At 47.7% G+C, this 21,585-nt stretch overlaps 1 protein-coding gene across 3 annotated transcripts in view; it reads left to right on the top strand.

The window, feature by feature from the left end:
- The first annotated feature begins 11,253 nt into the window (after positions 1 to 11,253).
- Positions 11,254 to 21,585, top strand: part of vit (vitrin) — a 32,389-nt gene continuing 22,057 nt past the window's right edge. For 2 of the 3 annotated variants that reach the window (XM_078399085.1, XM_078399087.1), the window contains exons 1-6: positions 11,254 to 11,367; positions 15,177 to 15,313; positions 16,739 to 16,798; positions 17,051 to 17,207; positions 19,345 to 19,478; positions 21,283 to 21,360. In XM_078399085.1, the coding sequence (XP_078255211.1) occupies positions 15,280 to 15,313; positions 16,739 to 16,798; positions 17,051 to 17,207; positions 19,345 to 19,478; positions 21,283 to 21,360 (463 nt within the window). In that variant the 5' untranslated portion in view covers positions 11,254 to 11,367; positions 15,177 to 15,279. Of the gene's footprint in view, positions 11,368 to 15,131; positions 15,314 to 16,738; positions 16,799 to 17,050; positions 17,208 to 19,344; positions 19,479 to 21,282; positions 21,361 to 21,585 lie in introns of all 3 variants that reach the window. The other variant, XM_078399086.1, reaches the window with a different exon arrangement.

Consider the following 21,585-nt stretch of genomic DNA (forward strand, 5'->3'; position numbering starts at 1 on the left):
TGCTGACGGAAAAAAAAAGAGGTTTCAGTTTATTTGCCCACAACCTTCTGTTAGACACGCACAGCATAAAATCTGATGCAAAGAGCTGGTTCCCTGGCTGATTGGCAGCCCAATGGGGATTGAGGCTTCTCCTGCGAGATTGAATTGCACTGTTTGACAATTACTAACCAACGAAACAATGGAAAGACTGAGATTGCATTTCTCACCCATCCTTCACCTTCACACCCTCAGGAAGTCCCAATGCACTAAACAGACGATATTGCTTTTGCATGTAATCAGTCTTGTGTGGGAAATGCAGCAGCCAATTTGTCACAGCAAGCTAATGACCAGCTTTTTGGAGATGTACGGGATAAATATTGACCTGGACTCCAGAGAGAATTTCCCCTGCTGGTCATCAAATTGTGCGGTGGACTTTGTTTAATATCTCACCCCCCAAGGTGTCACATTGTCACATCCAGCAGTTTGACAATGAAAAGGTCAGCCTGAATTATGTCCCTAAAGTGAATCCAAGGACCTTCTGCTTCAGCTTGAGTGTGGGCTGGTGCCTCAATGTTCAATGGTGCTTTATTGTCACACGTACCCTGGTACTGTGCGTCCTTTTTTTTGCATACAGCTCAGTAAAAATCTTACTGTACACAGGCGCAATTATACTTAAGTAGAAGAGTGTAGGAATGCTGCCATACTCCACCTCACCGGTGAAGAGCTGCCGCAGGGGATCCCAATCCTCTACAGAACTGACGGTGGCTCTTCAACCTTAATAGGTTAGAGGCCAAGAGCAAAGTCAGCAACACCGCCATCATGGAGCTTCAGTACGCGGGCGGCTGCGCCATCGCAGCACACTCTGCACAAGACCTCCAGGGCATCCCGAATGCCTTTGTCAAGGCATACAGAGCCATGGGCCCAGCCTTAAACCCAGGTCCAACATCACCCGCCACCCAACCAGCCGTCTACCCAGCACACTGTAAAAGTGGACGACACCACTTCTGAAAACATTCATCACTTCCCCTACCTTGGCAGCATTCTTTCCTTAAAAGCTGACGTCGACTCTGAGGTCAACCATCGCCTGAGTTGTGCCAGTGGAGCCTACGCCAGACTCAGGAAAAGAGTCTTTGAAGACCGAGACCTAAAGGCTCAAACAAAACTGCTGGTCCACAGAGCCGTTGTCTTCCCCACCCTGTTGTGTGGAGCCGAGTCATTGACCACCTACAGCAGGCACCTGAGAGCCCTGGAACAACACCATCGAAGATCCTCACGAAAGATTCAGAGGATCAGCTGGGACGACAAACGCACCAACCTCAGCGTTCTGGAGGAAGCCAACATGGCCAACATCACCACCACAATAATGCAGCACCAACTCCGATGGACAGGCCATGTCATCCGCATGTCCAACACACATCTCCCTAAACAGATCCTGTACTCTCAACTGAAGGGAGGTCAGCGAGCTCCCGGCGGTCCAAAGAAACGCTTCAAGGACAACATCAAGAACAGTCTGAAGAAATTCCACATCCCATGGAGCAACTGGGAGCACATTGCACTGGACAGGTGCTCCTGGGGGAAATGCGTGCAGAAAGGAGCTGCACGTCATGAAACAGAACCACGCCGTGCCGCAGAGACTAAGCGACAGCACCACAAGGAGAGAGAGAAGGAGCTCAAGCACTACCAACCATCACCTGTCTCCTCTGTCCACGCACCCAAGGTATGTGGATCACGGATCGGCCTCTACAGACACCGACCTGCAGGCCCACAAGTACACGACCCTATGGAGAGGACAGCTATATTCGCATCAAGTGACCGCCGATGATGATGAGGAATGGTAGATTACACTGCAGCAGTGCACAAAAACCGCCACATTTTTGCCACCATTTGTCCTTTAAAACTGTCTCCTGACAAGAACATAGTTAAAATTGTGTCCTAGATCTATTACAATATCTCTGAACTATTGATTTTAGTTTTAGTTTTAGAGATACAGCGCGGAAAGAGGCCCTTCGGCCCACCGAGTCATTGCTGACCATCGATCCCCGCACACTAACTCTATCCAAGTCACACTAGGGACAATTTACAATTTTACCAAGCAGATTCACCTACAATGATCCGCATGGTGTCGTTGAGGGTGGCGTCTAGCTTGCTGGTATGAGCGCTGCGGCACCATGCTGGGGCGGGGTACTCAGCGGCGCTGTACACGAGTGCAAGGGCACTGGTTCGAAGAGTAGATGTCCTGGCGCCCCATGACGATCCGCTGAGCCCAGCTCATGCTCATACCCGAGGACCAGAGATGAGGATGGAGGGAGCTGGTGACAGTGGACATAAGACCAAGGGCCGGCAAGAGAGCAAACTGGGGCCTTACCTACCGAGCCATCAAGGTCAGCTGCAGGAGGTGCCTTGGGGGCACAAAGGCTGAAGGTGGACGGGTGAGGAATGGTACGCTGGATGTTTGGCTGGACAATCTAGATGGAGGTGGCGGCTGGAGGCCATGCAGCAGCCTGGGGCTCGGATGGATCGGACACTGCTCCAGAAGACCGAGCACGTGGACTGAAATTTGAAATTGGCGCTAAAACCTGGCGGCTCTTGCATGCGGTCTCAGTGGACTCTTTCTACACATTTTGTACTGGTTTTGGATTGTGCTCAGGACTGGCAATACGTACTGAACTGTATGCAAAAAAAGAATTTCACAATACATCTGTACATGTGATAATAAAGAACCATTGAACCATTGACCACAAAAGTCTGCGGCTTACCCAACACTGGCGAGAGAAAGGAATGTGCAAGGTAGCTTCCCTTTACTGATTTAACTGAGTCAATTTAAGTCTACTTAATTGTTTCCTGGTGTGCTTTTAAGTTTTATTCTTTTCAAATTTTTGAAGTTTGTCTCCTAAAGATTGTATTTTTAATGTTAATGGTTTTAGAGTGTATTTACAATGTTTTTGAGTATTGATGAATTCTGTGATGTGATTTCCACAAATCCCTTACTAATCCAAGAGGCTTTTATCCTCCTGTTCTGCAATCCTTTGGAAACATTCCATTCACCTTCCTAATTCCTTGCAGTATCTGTCTGTTCACTTGCGTTTTGTTTACTGGGCATCTGGATTTTGTGGGGGGCCATCATTGCTTTATCATCCATTTGAGAATACCGCTTGTCTGTCCAGATGACAAAATAAATAGCCCACTTTTCCCCGCTTTGTACTCCATCTGCCATCTTTATGCTCCTAGCTCCTCACCTGAAAGTAAAGAGAAGACTCGATGGGCCGAATGACCTAATTCTGTTCCTATGTCTGATGGTCTTGTGACGAACACAAAGAATTTCTCTCTGTGTCAATAGACAATAGACAATAGAAAATAGGTGCAGGAGAAGGCCATTCGGCTCTTCGAGCCACCACCGCCATTCAATGTGATCATGGCTGATCATTCTCAATCAGTACCCCGTTCCTGCCTTCTCCCCATACCCCCTGACTCTGCTATCCTTAAGAGCTCTATCTAGCTCTCTCTTGAATGTATTCAGAGAATTGGCCTCCACTGCCCTCTGAGGCAGAGAATTCCACAGATTCACAACTCTCTGACTAAAAAAGTTTTTCCTCATCTCTGTTCTAAATGGCCTACCCCTTATTCTTAAACTGTGGCCCCTGGTTCTGGACTCCCCCAACATTGGGAACATGTTTCCTGCCTCTACCGTGTCCAACCCCTTAATAATTTTATACGTTTCGATAAGATCCCCTCTCATCCTTCTAAATTCCAGTGTATACAAACCTAGTCGCTCCAGTCTTTCAACATATTACAGTCCCACCATTCCGGGAATTAACCTAGTAAACCTACGTTGCACGCCCTCAATAGCAAGAATATCCTTCCTCAAATTTGGAGACCAAAACTGCACACAGTACTCCAGGTGTGGTCTCACTAGGGCCCTGTACAACTGCAGAAGGACCTCTTTGCTCCTATACTCAACTCCTCTTGTTATGAAGGCCAACATTCCATTGGCTTTCTTCACTGCCTGCTGTACCTGCATGCTTCCTTTCATTGACTGATGCACTAAGACACCCAGATCACGTTGCACGTCCCCTTTTCCTAACTTGACACCATTCAGATAATAATCTGCCTTCCTATTCTTACCACCAAAGTGGATAACCTCACGCTTATCTACATTAAACTGCATCTGCCATGCATCCGCCCACTCACACAACCTGTCCAAGTCACCCTGCAACCTCATAGCATCTTCCTCACAGTTCACACTACCACCCAGCTTTGTGTCACCTCCATACTGCCTACTGGGCGCCGAATCATAGTCAAGCAAATGGATGCCCCCCTCACCTGAATCATTGATATAAATAGTGAAAAGCTCTGAATCCTCTAAAGCAAAATACTGACCTGAAAATTGATCATTTATTGCAAATATGTTTTCTGCCACTTAATCAACCCTCCATACATCCTCTTAAATCTCCCTACACCTACGATTCTTTATTTTTGCACAATCATTTTTGTAAAATGCCTTTTGAAAACCCAGATAGGCTTCAACTAACCATTATCCCCCATCTACCCTGCCTCATCCTCTTTCACATCCTTTATTGGATTTCCTACGATGATCACACCCTTATAAAACTCAGTTGAATCCTATTAGTCTTCTCAAGTGTCCTGTTACCTCTTCCTCAGTAATTGATTCCAGCCAGATCCCAGCTAATAATGCTTGGCTAATCAGCCTGTTGTCGCCTATTTTCTGCCTTGCCCTTCTCATTAATAGTCGCCTTATATTTTGTTACCTTTAAATGCACTGGAATCTTGGAAATTTAGGAATTTTACAGCCATTAACTATTGATCAGCTTCTTCTTTGAGAATCCCAACAAAATTAGCTGTTGGCTTCAAAGGTTTCGCTAGTTTTTTATTTCTCTTAATTTCTAAGGTAATTTTTACTTACTAAGAAAGCACAGGAGAATGAGACGAGTTCAGGTAGGCAGTTTGGTCAACATTGATGTGTTGGATGGAAAGGTCTGTTTCCATGCTGTATAACTCTATGGTTCTATGGCTGTCGTACATTCAATTATTCACTCTTGTTAAATATTTGGTTCTCAATTATTTCTGGTATGTTTTTATGGGCCTTCCACTGTTAACGCAGATAAAAAATAAATTAATAATATTTCTTTCATGTTCAGGGCAATGATGTTACCCTATTATAAGCCCTCGTCATCTTGATGTTCCCTCGTTTACTTGTTTTCTATTCTTGCAGATCAGTTTAGTTTATTGTCACGTCGACTGAGGTACAGAGAAAAGCTTTTGTTGCTATCCAGTCAGCAGAAAGTCAATACATGATTACAGTCGAGCCATCCACAGTGTGCAGATACACGATAAGGGAATAATATTTCCCTCTCTTACACACTTTTGGGAGCTCTCAATGTCTGAGTGCACATTTCCTGCTAACTCATATGATTTATTTTTTTCCCTTTTTGTTAATCTTTTGCTGATTCTAAAACACTCACAGTCCTAAGGCTTACAATATCTCGCAACATTTTAAGTTGCTTTTGATCTGGTATTATCTTTCATCACTTTTGTTAGCAACAGGGTGGTAATTTATCCGAGAGTTCATAAGGTCATAAGTTATAGGAGCAGAATTCGGCCACTCGGCTCATCAAGTCTACTCTGCCATTCAATCATGGCTGATCTATCTCTCCTTCTTAACCCCATTCTCCTGCCTTAACCCCATTCCCCATAACCCCCGACACCAGTTTAGAGTGTCTATTTCACCATGAAAGGTATATTAAGAATATCCAATTATTTGTTAAATGTTTGTCATTATTAATCTACTGTCATATTTTTAAATTTAAATTCATATTGCAGTTTATCAAAACCTTGTCCTATACTGATTTATTTAATTTAGGACTCTTAGCTTTATTCAATATAAAATTATATTGTATTTTGATCATTGTTCCAAAGAGGATTGTTTACTGAGTTAAAAACAAACTGCTGGAAGAGTAATATGTAGTGCATTCAAAGAGAGGAGAAGCCTTTTCAAATCGCATTGAGTACAGAGAGGCACTCTTAATTAGGAATCCAGTTAATAAATAATTCTCAGTGACACAAGAGATAGCATGAAATCCTGAGTTAAAATACTGACCAAGACTACACTAGTACCACCTGTCTGTGTTTGGCCTATATTCCCCTAAACCTTTCATATCCATGTACCTGTGCAAATCTTTTAATTGTTGTTATAGTACTTGCTTCAACTACCTCCTCTGGCAGCTCATTCTGTACACCATACAGTGTGAAAAAATTGCCCCTCAGGTTCCTATTACATCTATCCCCTTTCAACATAAACCTATGCCCTTTGGTTCATGATGCCTCTACTCTGGGTAAAAAACTTTGTGCATTTACCCAATCTATTCCCCTCATCATCCTATAGATGTGCATAAGATCACCCCTCACTCTTGGAGTCTCCTGCACTCCAAGGAATAAAGTCCTAGCCTGCCCAAACTCTTCCTACAGCTCAAGACCTGGCAACATTCTAGTAAACCACGTGGGCTTGCCCCAGGTGCTCCAGTTCCCATCTACATTTCAAAGATGTGCTGATTGGTAGCTTAATTGACAATTGAAAATTGCCCCTGTAGTGTAGATGGACCATCCTGGTCGCACTCTCATCTCACTGTTACCATTGGAAGAAGATACAGGAGCCTGAGAACTGTTAGCTCCACGTTCAAAAGCAGCTTTTATCAACTATCTGGTTCTTGACCTAACCAAAGGGTGGTGGGTTTACAGAACTAGCTGCCAGAGGAGGTAGTTGAGGTAGGTGCTATTGCAACATTTAAGAAACATTTAGACAGGTACATGGATAGAATAGGCTTAGAGCGATATGAGCCAAATGCAGGCAGGTGGGAGTAGAGTGGAATACTGTAGATGGGACATGTTGGTCAGTATGGGCAAGTTGGGCCAAAGGGCCTTTTTCCACGCTGAATGACTCTATGACTCCACAACGCCCCCGCAGCACTGATCACTATCGACTTTGTACAACTAAGGCTGCTCCACCCACATTGGTTTTTTTTTTGCACTATCACGGTCTGGTTTCCTTAGAATAACTGATAATTTCAAAATTATGTTTATCATTTTTGCATCGAAGATGCCTGTAAAGCTGCAGCAAGTAAGAATTTCATTGTTCCACTTCATATCTGGTGCGTGTGACAAATCAACCATCTTGAAACTCATAAAACTAGATGAGTGGAAGAATCTGGAAGGAGTTGATGAGAATGTGTGGAGGATAGAAAATGGGATTAATGTGAGATTAGTGTCAATGAGTGGTTGATGTCGACATGTACTCGATGGGCTCCAGGGCCTGTTTCTGTCCTGGGTCTTCATGACTGTAACTGTGACACTTTTCCCTCATTTAGCTTTATTAACTGAAAATCCCCCAGGCCACATTCTGCTTAACATTACCCAATTCATCACAACGCTCCTTGGCCCTGACTTCACCCGACACACACGGGACAATTATTAAATTCTATGACATCTTTCCCCTCTCACCTTAAACCTATGTCCTCTGGTTCTTGATCCCCCTACTCCATGTAAAAGATTTTGTGTGCATTTACCCTAGCTATTCCTCTCGTGATCTTAGACAGCTCTGTAAGATTACCCCTCATTCTCCTGCGCTCCAAGGAATAAAGTCTTAGCCTTCTCAACCTCTCCCTACAGCTCAGGCCTTTGAGTCCTGGCAACATGCGCGCAAATATTCTCTGCACCCTTTCCAGTTTAACAACATCTTTCCTGTAACAGGGTCACCAAAATTGAACCCAATACTTCCAACGTGACCTCACCAATGTCTTGTACAATTGGTGGATGAGAAAGTTGGATAGCGTTGAACTAGTGTGAACAGATGATCAGTGGTTGGCGTGGATGGCGGGCCAGATGGTCTGTTTCCATGTTGTATCTCTTAGCTAAATAAAACGGTCTGATCTTTCATATTGAATGGTCGTGAGTGATACTCTCACCTGGAAATGTCCTAATCCGGGGGATGAGTGTGCCTTGTGGCTTTCTGTGGCGAGAGGAACATGGAATCCTTCCAAGGTCATGACCACCTTATCTTTGCATATCTTTGACATTTGATTCCAACAACAGAACAATCTTTGCTCAATCACAGTACACAGAAGCATTGATAAAAGCCATTAAGAATCTAAATCTGCTGGTTTATTTGAATGCAGCAAGACTTGTATTAACCTGTCCTCCTTTCTGAAGCATCAAGCCGTCACGTCACGCTTTGCAGGCAATGAAGTATTTCTCCCAAGTCACGAAACTGCAAAGCCGATTTGTGCACAGCAAGCTCCCAGGCGCATGGGAGGGGAGAATGGTGAAATCATCCCAGGCTGGGGCAGCACGGTGGCGCAGCGGTAGAGTTGCTGCCTTACCGCGCCGGAGACCCGCGTTTGATCCTGACCACGGGTGCTGCCTGTGTGGAGTTTGTACATTCTCCCTGTGACCGCGAGGATTTTCTCCGGGTGCTCCGGTTTCCTCCCACACTCCAATGACGTACAGGTTTTGTAGGTTAATTTGGCCTCGGAAGGAATTGTAAATTGTCCCCAGTGTGTAGGATAGTGCTCGTGTACGGGGACCACTGGTCGATGGGCTGAAGGGCCTGTTTCCGCGCTGTATCTCTAAACTAAACTAAACTAAAAGATGAGTCCATTGCCCCATCCAGTCTATGGACCACCGAGGGCCATCCCATTCCCTCGCTACTTTTGCTGTCACCCATTGTCCCACATTCACATCATCTTAAATTTCCACCCTCCACCCAGATGCCACTACCCACCTACACACTAGAGGCGATTCACAGATTAAGATACCGACCAACACGTCTTTGGGACGTGGGAGGGAATCCGAATGCCCGGAGAAGCCCTGTGCGATCACAAGGCGAGCGTACACATCCCACACAGTGCCAGAAGTCAGGGTTGACCCAGGTCTCTGGGTCAGGGTAGACTCAGCTCTACCAGCTGCATCGCTGTCCCATTAAACAACCACAGAGGCCCTGCTTCCAACCTGGCGTTCCCTCCATAAAACGTGCACATTTTCCAACAACAGGAAATAAAACTATCATCAACACTTGTTATTGGCAAGCTGGTCACATGGAGAACATGCAAACTCCACACAGACAGCACCGGAGGCATTGAACCTGGGTGTCCGGCGCTGAGGCAGCAGCTCTACCTGCTACGCTATTATGCCACCCCATGGATTGAGCAGTGGAGATGGTATTTATAGATTTAATTGAAGGACTGAATGCTAAATTAATGTGTGTGGATCCAAGTCGTTATTTGGTGCTGCGAGGCTCTCCAACCACTATTTAGATCACATGGATTACTCTCACACTTAGTGTGGTCTATTTCGACGTGGATTTCAAACTACTCCGGTGAAAGATGGTCAAACTAAAGGCTACAGTCAACAACCAATTGTGGTTTTCTACTGGTTGTGGGGAGGTCTCGAATAAATAAATGGATTGATGTACCATGTAGCTTTCAGAAATAGGCACCGGGGCCACCAGTGCAGGCCACGGGGCTGCCTCGTGTGGCGGGGCCGGTAAGAGGAGGGAGGGAGGGAGGGAGGGAGGGGAACGGTTACCTAGAATAGGAAACATTGCTTTCTCTCTCAGTTCTGCTGGTCTTTGACCTGGATCGTTTACATTGTGTGTGTGTCTCTCCCCAGATACTTCCCGATCTGCTCTTTCCAGCGTTTCATGTTTCTACTAGCTAGTTAATGCACTGTTCCATTGGTTTTTAAAGACTCTGGAAGGTTCTATTTATTCAAATAGAGGGAGATAGGAAGCCGGAAACAAAGGGCTGTCATTGGAAAATGTTGGAAGCCATGATTTACATGTGATGTCCCAGTTCAAAGCAACCAGGCAACATGGTTTTGTGAAGGGGAAATCATGTTTCATTAGTCTATTGGGGTTCTTTGAAGAGGTAACGTGTTCTGCTGTAAAGGACAACGATGGATGTACAATTATCTAGATTTCCAGAAACCATTTGAAAAGGTGCCCCATCAAATATAACTGGAACATAAAAGCTCGTGGTGTCAGAGGTAACATGGTATAGATAGGCGTGCGGGAGGGTTTACACCAAGCATAGACACAAAATGCTGGAGTAATTCAGCGGGACAGGCGAAATGGAATAGTTGACGTTTCGGGTCGAGATCCTTCTTCAGACATCACTGGCTAGTAGGAAACAGAGAGTGGGCATAAAAGTGGGCACAAGTTGTGACAAGTTCCCACAGCGATCGACAATGCAGCCTCCATTTTTTAAACTTTGCACAAACGATTTGGACCAAGGCACTGGAAGCGCGATTGGCAAATCTGCTGAAAACACTAAGGTACAGAGGAGGTTACGTTGTGAAGAGGACAGGATGAGGCTACAAAAGGCCGGCGTTTGTAGAACTCGGAGATGTAGAGAATTCTAGGTGTGCTTGGACATGATGTATGGTCATTTAACACGGGACCAGATCCTTCGGACCAACCTGTCCATGCCGACCACGTTGCCCCATCTACCGCTGGCCCCGCCTGCGTTTGGCGTAAACCCCACTAAACGTTTCTCATGGACCTGAACTGATCCTTACATTTACATCAACACGTTGGGGACAATTTACAGTGGCCGACGAACCTAACAACCTGCATCAGGGTCAGGGTTAACACGACCCTGCACACGGGGTAGACCAATGCCACAGTGAAGACGTGCAAACCCCGTACAGATAGCACTTAGTCGGGATCAATGGCCGGGTCTCCGGCGCTGTACGGCAGCAACTCTACCCTTCTTATTTATATTGGGAGTATATTGGGGAAGGTTCAGACCAAAGCCCAGAATGGACAAGGTGTCTAATGAGGAAAGATTGAATAGGCGATTTAATTAAAACATCTAAGATCCTGAGAGTGCAGGATCTTCCCTTTCTCCTCTCTCTCTTTCTCTCTTTCTCTCTCTGAACCTCCCTCTCTCTCTCTCTCTGTACCCCTCTCCCCCCCTCTCCCTCTCCCCCTCTCTCTCTCCCCCTCTCTCTCTCTCCCCCTCTCTCTCTCTCCCCCTCCCTCTCTCTCCCCCCTCTCTCCCCCCCCCCTCTCACTCTCTCTCTCTGGACCCCTCTCTGGTGCTGCAGGTTTTACTGCCGCGGTAGCCCGCCCCTCCTTACTCTGCCGCGCCCCCTCACCCCGCTCTCCCTCCCCTTCACTCGGGGCAGTTAATCGAGCCGAGCTCAGCGGGGCAGTGCTTGCAGCGCCGGGGACCTGCGGCGAGAATGCGAAGTGGCCAGCATCGCTCCTCCTTGTTCAATGCTCCCGTTCATCTGGCTTCGCCTATGAGACACAGACTGAGTGTCAGAAAGAGTCAGTGTTCTCTCGCATCGCCCGCTTCTCCCTGCTACAACCAGTCGGTGAGTGTCATCAGATGAATAACACTTTAATCTGTAAATGCCGTACACCTGATGTTGCTTTCTGTGCACGTTGGTGTGGCGTTATCCTGCCCATGTTATGTGGGTGTCCGTTCGCTGGATGTGTCTGTGTGATGTACACCCATGCAAGTTTCTCTCTAGCTGTGTGTTTCGGCGTCTGTACTATATGTGCACACGTTACAGCAGCTCGCAGAATCACCCTCCCATTTTCTTCATTGCACATTACTACCATTAAAAATCCACATCGGATAGAAACATAGAAACAGAGAATAGGTGCAGGAGGAGGCCATTTGGCCCTTCGAGCCAGCACCGTCATTCATTGTGATCATGGCTGATCATCCACAATCAGTAACCGGTGCCTGCCTTCTCCCCATATCCCTTGATTCCACTAGCCCCTAGAGCTCTATCTAGCTCTCTTTTAAATTCGTCCAGTGAATCGGCCTCCACTGCCTTCTGTGGCAGAGAATTCCACAAATTCACATCTCTCTGGGTGAAAACGTTTTTTCTCGCCTCACTTTTAAATGGCCTCCCCTTTATTCTTAGAGAAATGCATTTTTTTCTAAAAAGCCCATCTAGGTCTCGCGAAGCTAGTACCGACAGGAATTAAATTGCCTGCAGCCAAGAATTTTATTGGGAGAAGTTTGAGTTATTGAACTTGACTGCCAAGTTAACCGTGGGAAGATGCGCCACACTCTGCCCACATGCGGTACTGCAGCTGAACGCCTGCATCTGGGCCACGTTCCAACGATTGCATTTTATTATTTTTATGATAAAACTAGACCAAGTGGACCCGTTGGGCCCAAACTTCTCCTGCATTGGTGCAGCACCCTCTCCTCCCCCACTTCCCCCTCCCCTCGCCCCCTCCCCTCTCCCCCCTCCCCTCCCCTCTTCTCCTCTACCCCTCCCCTCTTCTCCTCTCCCCCCTCCCCTCCCCTCTCCCCCCTCTCCCCCCTCCCCTCTCCCCTCCCCTTTCCCCCTCCCTCTCTCCACCCCCTCCCTCCTCCTTTCCCTCCCCCTCTCCCTCCCTCCTCCCCCTCCCTCCTTAGGAGATATTTTTAAACTTTAAAATGTGAATAACTTGTAAAATATAACACCAATTTCAATGAAACCTTCCATTAGCACCAAAAGGACGACGGTGAGTAAGGTGGGCCTAAAATTGTCGCGCTATCGTGTACCGTTTTGGCTGTAGTTCAGGAACAAACAGACAAACAAACGAGAGTTTTAGTATATGGATGATTATTATTTTTCCTGTTATTATTAACGATACTTTTAATAAAATGCAATCATTGGAACGTGGCCCAGATGCAGCCGGAAGTGTTAATTAGTGTTTTATTATTATGCTATTATTATTATTAAACTGCTATTATTAAAAATACTAAATGATAAAATGCAATAATCCCCATAGTTATGTTATAAAGCTACTATCCATATCGTACAGTGAGCAGGTGTGGGACCACATCTGGAGTACAGTGCAGAGGTTTGGTCTACTTATTTAAGAAAGGATTTACTTGCCATTAAGGGAGTTCGGCGAAGGCACGTCAGGCTTGATCCTGGGACGAAAGGAGGGAGCGGGTCGACAGGATTTGCTGCACTGGAGTTTAGAGTCTGAGATCCTGCCAAAATCGAGACCAAGTTGGGAGGCTGGTACGGGGAAGGTGACCCCTGGCTGGTGCCTGGGACGACAGGTCGCAGCCTCTGGATACAGGGCAAGGGATTTCCCCTCCTCCTGTCCCTATTACCGTTGTAACTCCACATTCCTACCCGTTCCCCATAACCCGGGACTCATTGGGAACCATACATCTCTCCTTTATTTTATCCTGAACCTATTCAATGCCGCCGCCTCCACAGCTATCAATGGCGGATAATTCTCAAATCCCTCAGAAAAGGGTCTCGACCCGAAACGCTACCATTCCTTCTCTCCAGAGATGCTGCCTGTCCCGCTGAGTTACTCTAGCGTTTTGTGTCTAACTTCCCTCAGAAAAGAAACGTGTCTGCCTCTTTATCTTTTTTTCACACAAAGGGTGGTGGGTGTGTGGAACGAGTTGCCGGAGGGGGTACTTAAGGCTGGGACTATCGCAACGTTTAAAAAACAATTCGTCAGGTACATGGACAGGACAGGTCGAGGGAAAAGGGCCAAACGCAGGCAGGTGGGACTCGTGTAGCTGGGACATGTTGGCCGGTGTGGGGAAGTAGGCCAAGGGCCTGTATCACTCTATGACTAACTCCACCTTAAACTGGTGATCTATTCTGAGGGCGTGCGCCCTCATTATAGACCTGTCCACCAGAGCAAACATGCTCATAACCTGTCGGACAGTTTTGCTTTTTTCATTCTGGTCACCCGAACTTCAATAAGCGAGCCACTCAACAAAAAACTGTCCACATCAGATCGACCCTACCACCACCAAGCCAAAAAAACACCTCGATAACTTGCTCTGCACTGTCAAAGTTCTGTGTTCTCGACCTCCCTTTGAGATGAGTCCCAGCCACAGCTCACCAATAACATCCACATCTTCTCCGTCTAAAGTTGTAGCCCCTCCCGAAGGCTTCAGCCTCTGCTGTCGTGTCTAGTTTGTTAGTGAGCAAGAGCTGTTCTGTCACAAGATCGTCTGTGGATATTTAAACCTGCCTGCACTGTCTCATTCCGGGCTTGAGGTAAAACATATATTGAGATTGATTGCTTGATTTAAGGATACAGCATGGAAACAGGCCCTTCGGCCCACCGAGTCCGCGCCGCCCAGAGACCACCCGTTCATTCACCCAGTTCTACTTTATCCCACTTTTTATGCATCCGCTCCCTACACACTAAGAACAATTTACAGAGGACAATTAACCTACAAACGCCATGTCTTTGCGACGTCAGAGGAAACCGGAGGTCACAGTGAGAATGTGCAACTCGTCACAGACAGCACCCGAGGTCAGGATTGAACCGGGGTCTCCGGCACTGTGAGACAGCGGCTCTACCCGCTGCGCCACCTAATCATTACGTTGCAGCTTAGCAATATCATTCCCTCAAACACTGTCACTAATGCACGTTGTGCTGAAGTTGCCGACCTCGCCATGGCTCCTCCATGGACAGTGCACTAAATAGCTGGCACACTCTGCCCGCGTCTGGCACAACGACCACTCTAACTGACCCTGCCAACAGCACCTCTCCCACACCTGGAACATCAGTCCATGAGGGGGCACAACTTCAGTCTTGCCACATCCCCTCCTGTTCCCTGGAGCTGAAACGAGGCTTCAACCTTGTCGGGTGCACCCAGTGTGGCGGGTGGGAAGGGAGGGCGGCTATTCTCTTAAACCTCTATAGGTGTAGGTTGGAGAGCACGCCGACTGCGCACATCACAGCCTCGGTCGGCATCTCCAGCGCCCGGGAATGAAGACGACAGACAGTGGTAGACACTGGCTGGTCCATCACGGATACTGACCTCCCCACCATCGAAGAGATTTGCAGGAGTCACTGCCTCAAAAAAGCATCATCAAGACCCACACCACCCAGGCCACGCTCTCATTTCACTCCTGCCATCGGGAAGAAGGTATAGGAGTCTGAAAACATTGGTCACCAGGTTCAGGAATAGTTTCTTCCCAACAGCCATCAGGCTCTTGAACTCCACACACCGCTAACCTCAACCATGAACTTCTATGTACTATTTTTTATTGCATTGAGGAACTTGGGTTTTATTGCACCAGTATTGTATTTAATAATGTATTGAATGTTTTTGTCTATTGTATATTATCTGTATTTGTAGGCCTGTTATGCTGCTGCAAATAAGAATTTCAAATTTCGTTGCCAGTATTTCGGATGACAGCTCGTTATTTCATCTCATGGTCAGAAGAAACCTTGTTCATGGAGTGAATTGGCCGCAAGTCTAACATTGCCGCATCCCCAGTCCCACCATGCGGTTCTCTGCTGCAGCAGCCTCCACGCTCGGTATGTGAGCCTCGTCCCTCCTGCCCCTACTCTGAATGGGTCAGTAGCTGAAGGGATGTGATACTCAGCTCAGGTGCCGTGTAGTTACTCTGTATCCGACATATTGCCCCATAAGCAACTGACTGTTACATAAGTTCAGATGTGACAGGAGCAGAATTAGGCCATTCGGCCCATCACGTCTACGCCGCCATTCAATCATGGCTGATCTATCTCTCCCTCCTAACTCCACATCTCTTGCCTTCTCCCCATAACTCCTGACACATGTAGCGCAGCGGTAGAGTTGCTGCTTTACAGCGAATGCAGCGCCGGAGACTCAGGTTCGATCCTGACTACGGGTGCTGCACTGTAAGGAGTTTGTACGTTCTCCCCGTGACCTGCGTGGGTTTTCTCCGAGATCTTCGGTTTCCTCCCACACTCCAAAGACGTACAGGTATGTAGGTTAATTGGCTGGGTAAATGTGAAAATTGTCCCTAGTGGGTGTAGGATAGTGTTAATGTGCGGGGATCACTGGGCGGCACGGATTTGGAGGGCCGAAAAGGCCTGTTTCCGGCTGTATATATATGATATGATATGATATAATCAAGGGTCTATCTCTGCCTTAAAAATATCCAATGACCAGGCCTCCACAGCCTTCTGTGGCAATGAATTTCACACATTCACCACCCTCTGACTAAAGACCAATCGCCCCATCTCTGTTCACACCCGTGTTATTGAAGCAGTCTGATGTAGGATTATTTTACAGTCTATTGCACGATTCATCATGGGTGCCCATCCGTGTTCATTGCATGCTCCTGTGCAAGAGGCCATTGTTTATTCCATGCTCCTGTGCAACTGGGCAACGAGTGTCTTTTTTTGGATGCTCCAGTGCAAGCACCCACTAAATGACTATTGCATGCTCCAGTGCAGGCATTCGTTCAGTGGTCATTGCATGCTCCAGTGCAGGTGTCCATTGTTTATTGCATGCTCCAGTGCATGTGTCCATTGTTTATTGCAGGCTCCAGTGCAGGTGTCCATTGTTTATTGCAGGCTCCAGTGCAGGTGTCTATTGCTTGTTGCATGCTACAATGCAGGTGTCCATTGTTTGCTGCATGCTCCAGTGCAGGTGTCCATTGTTTATTGCAGGCTCCAGTGCAGGCGCCCATTGTTTGCTGCATGCTTCAGTGCAGGTGTCCATTGAATAATTACTGCATGCCCCAAAGCGCAGTAGGTCGTTTCCTGCACTCTCATCAAACCCTACATTCTCTATCCATACACCATTTGCACCCAGCTGGTTGCAACCGATCAGGGCGCGGGTGAGTTCTCCCTGGTGGACTGACTCAACATTTAGCGCTCACTAATACAGACAACCCGCGCAGCTTGTGTTCCGTCCTCTTGCCCAGGCGTGGCTTGTGTTGACCACCGCTTCTCTCTCTCTCCCCTTCACAGCCCTGCTGCTGACCCTGGCCGCCGGTGTGAGCGGGAAGGAGCGGAGGAATAAAAGGCCATGTAGGTGCAAAGTTTCCGCAGCACCCCGACCAAACACTGCACAAAGCCATGAACCCGGCGCCGGCGAACTGGGAGGGGAGGGGGGTGGTCCAGGGGTGGGGGCTGTTCAGGGGTGGGGGCCGGTCCAGGGGTGGGGGCTGTTCAGAGAGGGTCGAAGGTGCCCTGGGTGGAACTGATTCCTGTGGCTATCTCAGACTGTTTCCCTGTCTTTATTACTGCGACGTTTACCACCACTTGTGTTGTTTGCTGCAGCGGTGCCTCAGATAGACTGTGATATCCGAGCGGGCAAGGTGAAGGTGTCGGAGTTCGTGGCGCGATGCCCGCCCGGGTGCATGGGCACCAAGCAGGCAGTGTGGGGCACCGATATCTACGCCTCCGTATCCAGCGTCTGCGTGGCTGCCATCCACAGGTCAGCCGCTCTTCCTTCCACTTCACCGGGCGGCCCACTCTCCGCTGCCCAGTATCCACCTTCACCGAGCGGCCCACTCTCCCCTGCCCAGCAGCTGACAGCCACCTTCACCCCATTTCACTGGGAACCAACTACGGGGAGACCACTCGGCCCTGGGCACCCCTGCTCTCTCAATTCTCTGGGCTGGTCCTTGGGGTGGGAGTTATCAAACAGAAACAAGTCAGGTAGCATCTGTGGAGAAAGAAACAGACTTCATATTTTTGATTGAAGACCCTTCACAAGAAGAAGGAATAGTTAGAATTCAAATGTGGTTTAAGTTTGAGAGGAGTGGGAGGAGAGGAGCGCTCGGAGGGAGATACGCCGGAGGAAGCAAACTGACAGGGGCCATGGTGGTGCTGGTTGGGAAAGGGTGGAAGTCTGAACAGGAGTAGGCCATTCAGCCCATCGACCCTTCTCTGCTCTTCTCCACGATACTGGTTGGTTTCCAGCCCCAACTTCCTGCCCTCTCCTCTTATCCCTTGGCTCCCTAAATGCTCAGCAATCTATCGACATATGTTATGAATAACTCAGTGATGTGGGACCTAACCAAAAGCATTCAGAAAAGCCACAGGTTCCCCCTTATCATAGAAAGAGTACTGTTGGGTTGTATCACTGCTTGAGTGAAAACAACACTGCCAAAGACTACAAGAGGTTGGAGACCCAGTCGATCACACAGACCATATTCCCCACCGTTGAATCCATCTGCACTTCACGCTGCCTCAGAAAAGCAGTCAACTTTATCAAAGAGAGAGAGTAGGGAAAAAACTGCAGATGCTGGTGAACAAAGAAAGACACAACGTGCTGGAGTAACTCAGTGGGTCAGGCAGTATTTCTGGAGAACATGGGTAGGTAATATTTTTTGTTTGCGTGCAAAACAGTCAAAGAAAAGAGTGGAAGATTATAATCAAGCCGTGTACAGCTACAGAATAAACGGCACGACATTTAGTGCAAGATAAAGTCCAACTAAAGACAGCTCAAAGGAGTCCAATGAGGTCGATAGGAAGTCAGGACCGCACTCCAGCTGGTGATAGGACGGTTCAGTTGCCTGAAAACAGCTGGGAAGACGCTGTCTCTGAATCTGGAGGTGTGCATTTTCAAACTTCTGTCCTTCTTGCCTGAGAGGGGTGAAGGAGTGACTGGGGTAAGACTCATCTTTGATTATGTTCGTGGCATTGCCGAGGCAGCGAGAATGTGACTTTTTCCATTTTTTGCTCCAAGGACCTGAATTGTTGCTCACGGCTCACACCATGATCAATAGTTACGCCTTGAATTCTCTTTGCCTAAAGTTTTGAGTTTCCTTCCCAAAGCTGTCCATCTCACCACCCCTTTAAGATGGTACTTAGAAGGTATTGGTTTGACAAGGCGTGGGTCCACTGCACTGACGGTTACTTTGTGCCAAACAGGCTCCTGTAATAGTTTCGCTGAACACCTACACCTTGGCCTACCGGTTGCCAAACATTTCAACTCCCCTTCCCATTCCCATACTGCCCTTTCTGTCCTGGGCCTCCTCCACTGTCAGAGTGAGACCACATGTAAATTGGAGGAACAGCACCCTCTATTTCGCTTGGGCAGCTTACAACTCAGCGGTATGAACGCTGATTTCTCCAATTTCAATGTTTTGTTCTGGCCTTCTATATCAAAAAGAAACTGTTTCACCCAGAGAGTTTTGAATTTGTGGAATTCTCTGCCACAGAAGTCAGTGGAGGCAAATTCACTGGATGAATTTAAAAGAGAGTTAGATAGAGCTCTAGGGGCTAGTGAAATCAAGGGATATGGGGAGAAGGCAGGCACAGGTTACTGATTGTGGATGATCAGCCATGATCACAATGGCAGTGCTGGCCAAATGACCTCCTCCTGCACCTATTTTCTAAGTTTCTATTCAGTCTGAAGAAAGGTTCTGACCCGAAACATCACATTCCTTCTCTCCAATAATGCTGCCTGACCTGCTGAGTTGCTCCAGTATTCTGTATCTATCTTACTGCCCTTAAGGGGGTTATGAAAGAGGGATAACGGAGATAGGAAGGGGTGGAGGGAGGGATGGAGAGTGGATGATAATTGGGACCTGGGGGAATGACTAACCTGCCGTTGTCTCCCACAGTGGTGTCATCAGCAGTGGAGGAGGGAAGATCCTTGTCCGGAAGGTTCCCAACAGTTCCAGCTACAAGGGGACCTTGTCCAATGGTATCCGCTCCCTGTCCCTCCCCCGGTGGAGAGAGTCGTTCGTTGTGTTGGGTAATTATCGCCGAGCTTCCTTTACTGAGATCCCAGGCAGTTCTGATCTATTTCATCAGTGATTTTGTCAGGTGACCGGAATGAAGGGTAAAAACATAAGGCTTGTTTCTCAGGTGGCAGGATGCTAAGCCGAAGAGATAGGGATGGGATCAGAATGATCTGATTCCTAATTGTCTTCTCATTATGGTTAAATTGAAGGAATGGTAAGATCCCAATACTAGCAGTGCAGGGTCCTCGTCCACCTAACCTATATTTAGAGCCATTGCTGGGAAACAGGCCTTTCAGCCCATCCAGCCTGTGCTGACCTTCAAGCATCATTTACATAAATCCAATATTATTATCTTCTCCCACCGAATTCCCCCAGAATCTACACTTGGGGGTAATTCACCTACCGACCTGCACGTCTTTGAGATATGGGATGAAACCAGAATCCACGCAGTCAACAGGGAGAACATGTAAACTCCACACAGACAGCACCGGAGGTCGGGATCAAACTTGGATCTGAAGAAGGATCTCGATCTGAAACGTCACCTTTTCTCCAGAGATGCTGCCCGACCCGCTGAGTTACTCCAGCATCTGGTGTCTGTCTTTGGATCTCTGGAGCTGTGAGGTGGCTGCTCCATGAGGTTTGCCTCTGTGCTGGTCATTTCAACAGTGAATCTCCCTCTCTTCATGATTAACACCAACAAATCTGTGCAGTGTTGCTGGGCGACATGTGATGTTTTTTATCAGCTGTGGCTGGAATCTCCATTGGCTTATTTTCAATCGTCACATTAGTGGGGGTTTCACATTGACTGGACGTCTTCCTGGAGATGGTATCACAGGACTTTCCAATCCCATTGGAGCAGCCTATATGCTGCACACACTGATTGAACCTGTTTCTCACCCTGCTGTGCATCTGACAACAAACCTAACTTGTTTATATAACTAATAAGCAGAGATGCTCAACCATACCGTACCAACATGGAACAGTGCAGCACAGGAACGCCACACACTGTTGTGCTAAACATGATGCCAAGACCAACTCATCTCCCCAATCCATATCCCTCCATTCCCTGCATATCCATGTGCCCATCCAAAAGATTCCTAAACACCATTATTGTTACAGCTTCCACCACCACTACAGGCAATGTTCCATGCACCTACTACTCTGTGTCAAAAAAGCGTCCTGCAATCTCCTTTAAACTTTGCCCCTCTCACCGTAAATCTATGCAGTATTTGACATTTCCAAAAGGTTCTGTCTGTCTACCCTATCGATGTCTCTCACAATGTTATGTACGTGTATCAGGTCTCCCCTCGGCCGCTGGCGTTCCAGGGGTTGGGAACTGTTTATCTTGCTTTGACCCGTCACATCACAGTGAGGGGGTGCCTGGAGGAGTCACTGTGATAGATGTTTGTGTTAAAATTGTGTGTCTTGTGTCTTTTACTCTGTATTGTTGTGGCTGCGTGGCAAATGATTTTCGTTCAATTCATTTTGAATGACAATAAAGGCATATTATTTATTATTTGTTACGGTCCCTGTCAGAATGGAGGACCTGGTCGCACGGTGTGATCCAAACACCGGTCAGAAAGGTGTGGGCTCCTGTTTCAGGTGAAGCGCCATCAGCTGTGCGGGAACCACAGCCCCTCAGCACAACACTCGTCCTTGGCGATCGCAGGCTCGCCGAGCGGTGGGACCTGTGGTCTGACCCAGAGCTGAGTGCGCTCCACATGCAGGGTGGGAATGACATCGCTGGGCTGCTCCCCTCTGCTCTCACCGGACATCGATCTCACAGCTAACCCTCCTCCTGGTCTGTTCCTCCAGCTCCCAAACTACAGAAAGGAGTGACCTACCCATCGATCCTGGAATTCCTACCTCCAAGACGCTCCACTATACGAACCGGTAATTTGACTGGTGCTTGTGTATGAATGAGTCTATGTGAGTGAGTTTGTGTGTGTGTGTGTGTGTGTGTGTGAGTGAGTTTGTGTTTGTGAGTGAGTTTGTGTGTGTGAGTGAGTTTGTGTTTGTGAGTTTGTGTGCGTGAGTTTCTGTGAGTGAGTTTGTGTGTGTGAGTCTTTGTGTGCGTGTGTGTGTGTGAGAGAGAGTGTGAGAGTGGCAAGGGGAGAG

The sequence above is a fragment of the Rhinoraja longicauda genome, chromosome 5, assembly GCF_053455715.1.
Source record: "Rhinoraja longicauda isolate Sanriku21f chromosome 5, sRhiLon1.1, whole genome shotgun sequence".
NCBI classification, from domain to species: Eukaryota; Metazoa; Chordata; class Chondrichthyes; order Rajiformes; family Arhynchobatidae; genus Rhinoraja; species Rhinoraja longicauda.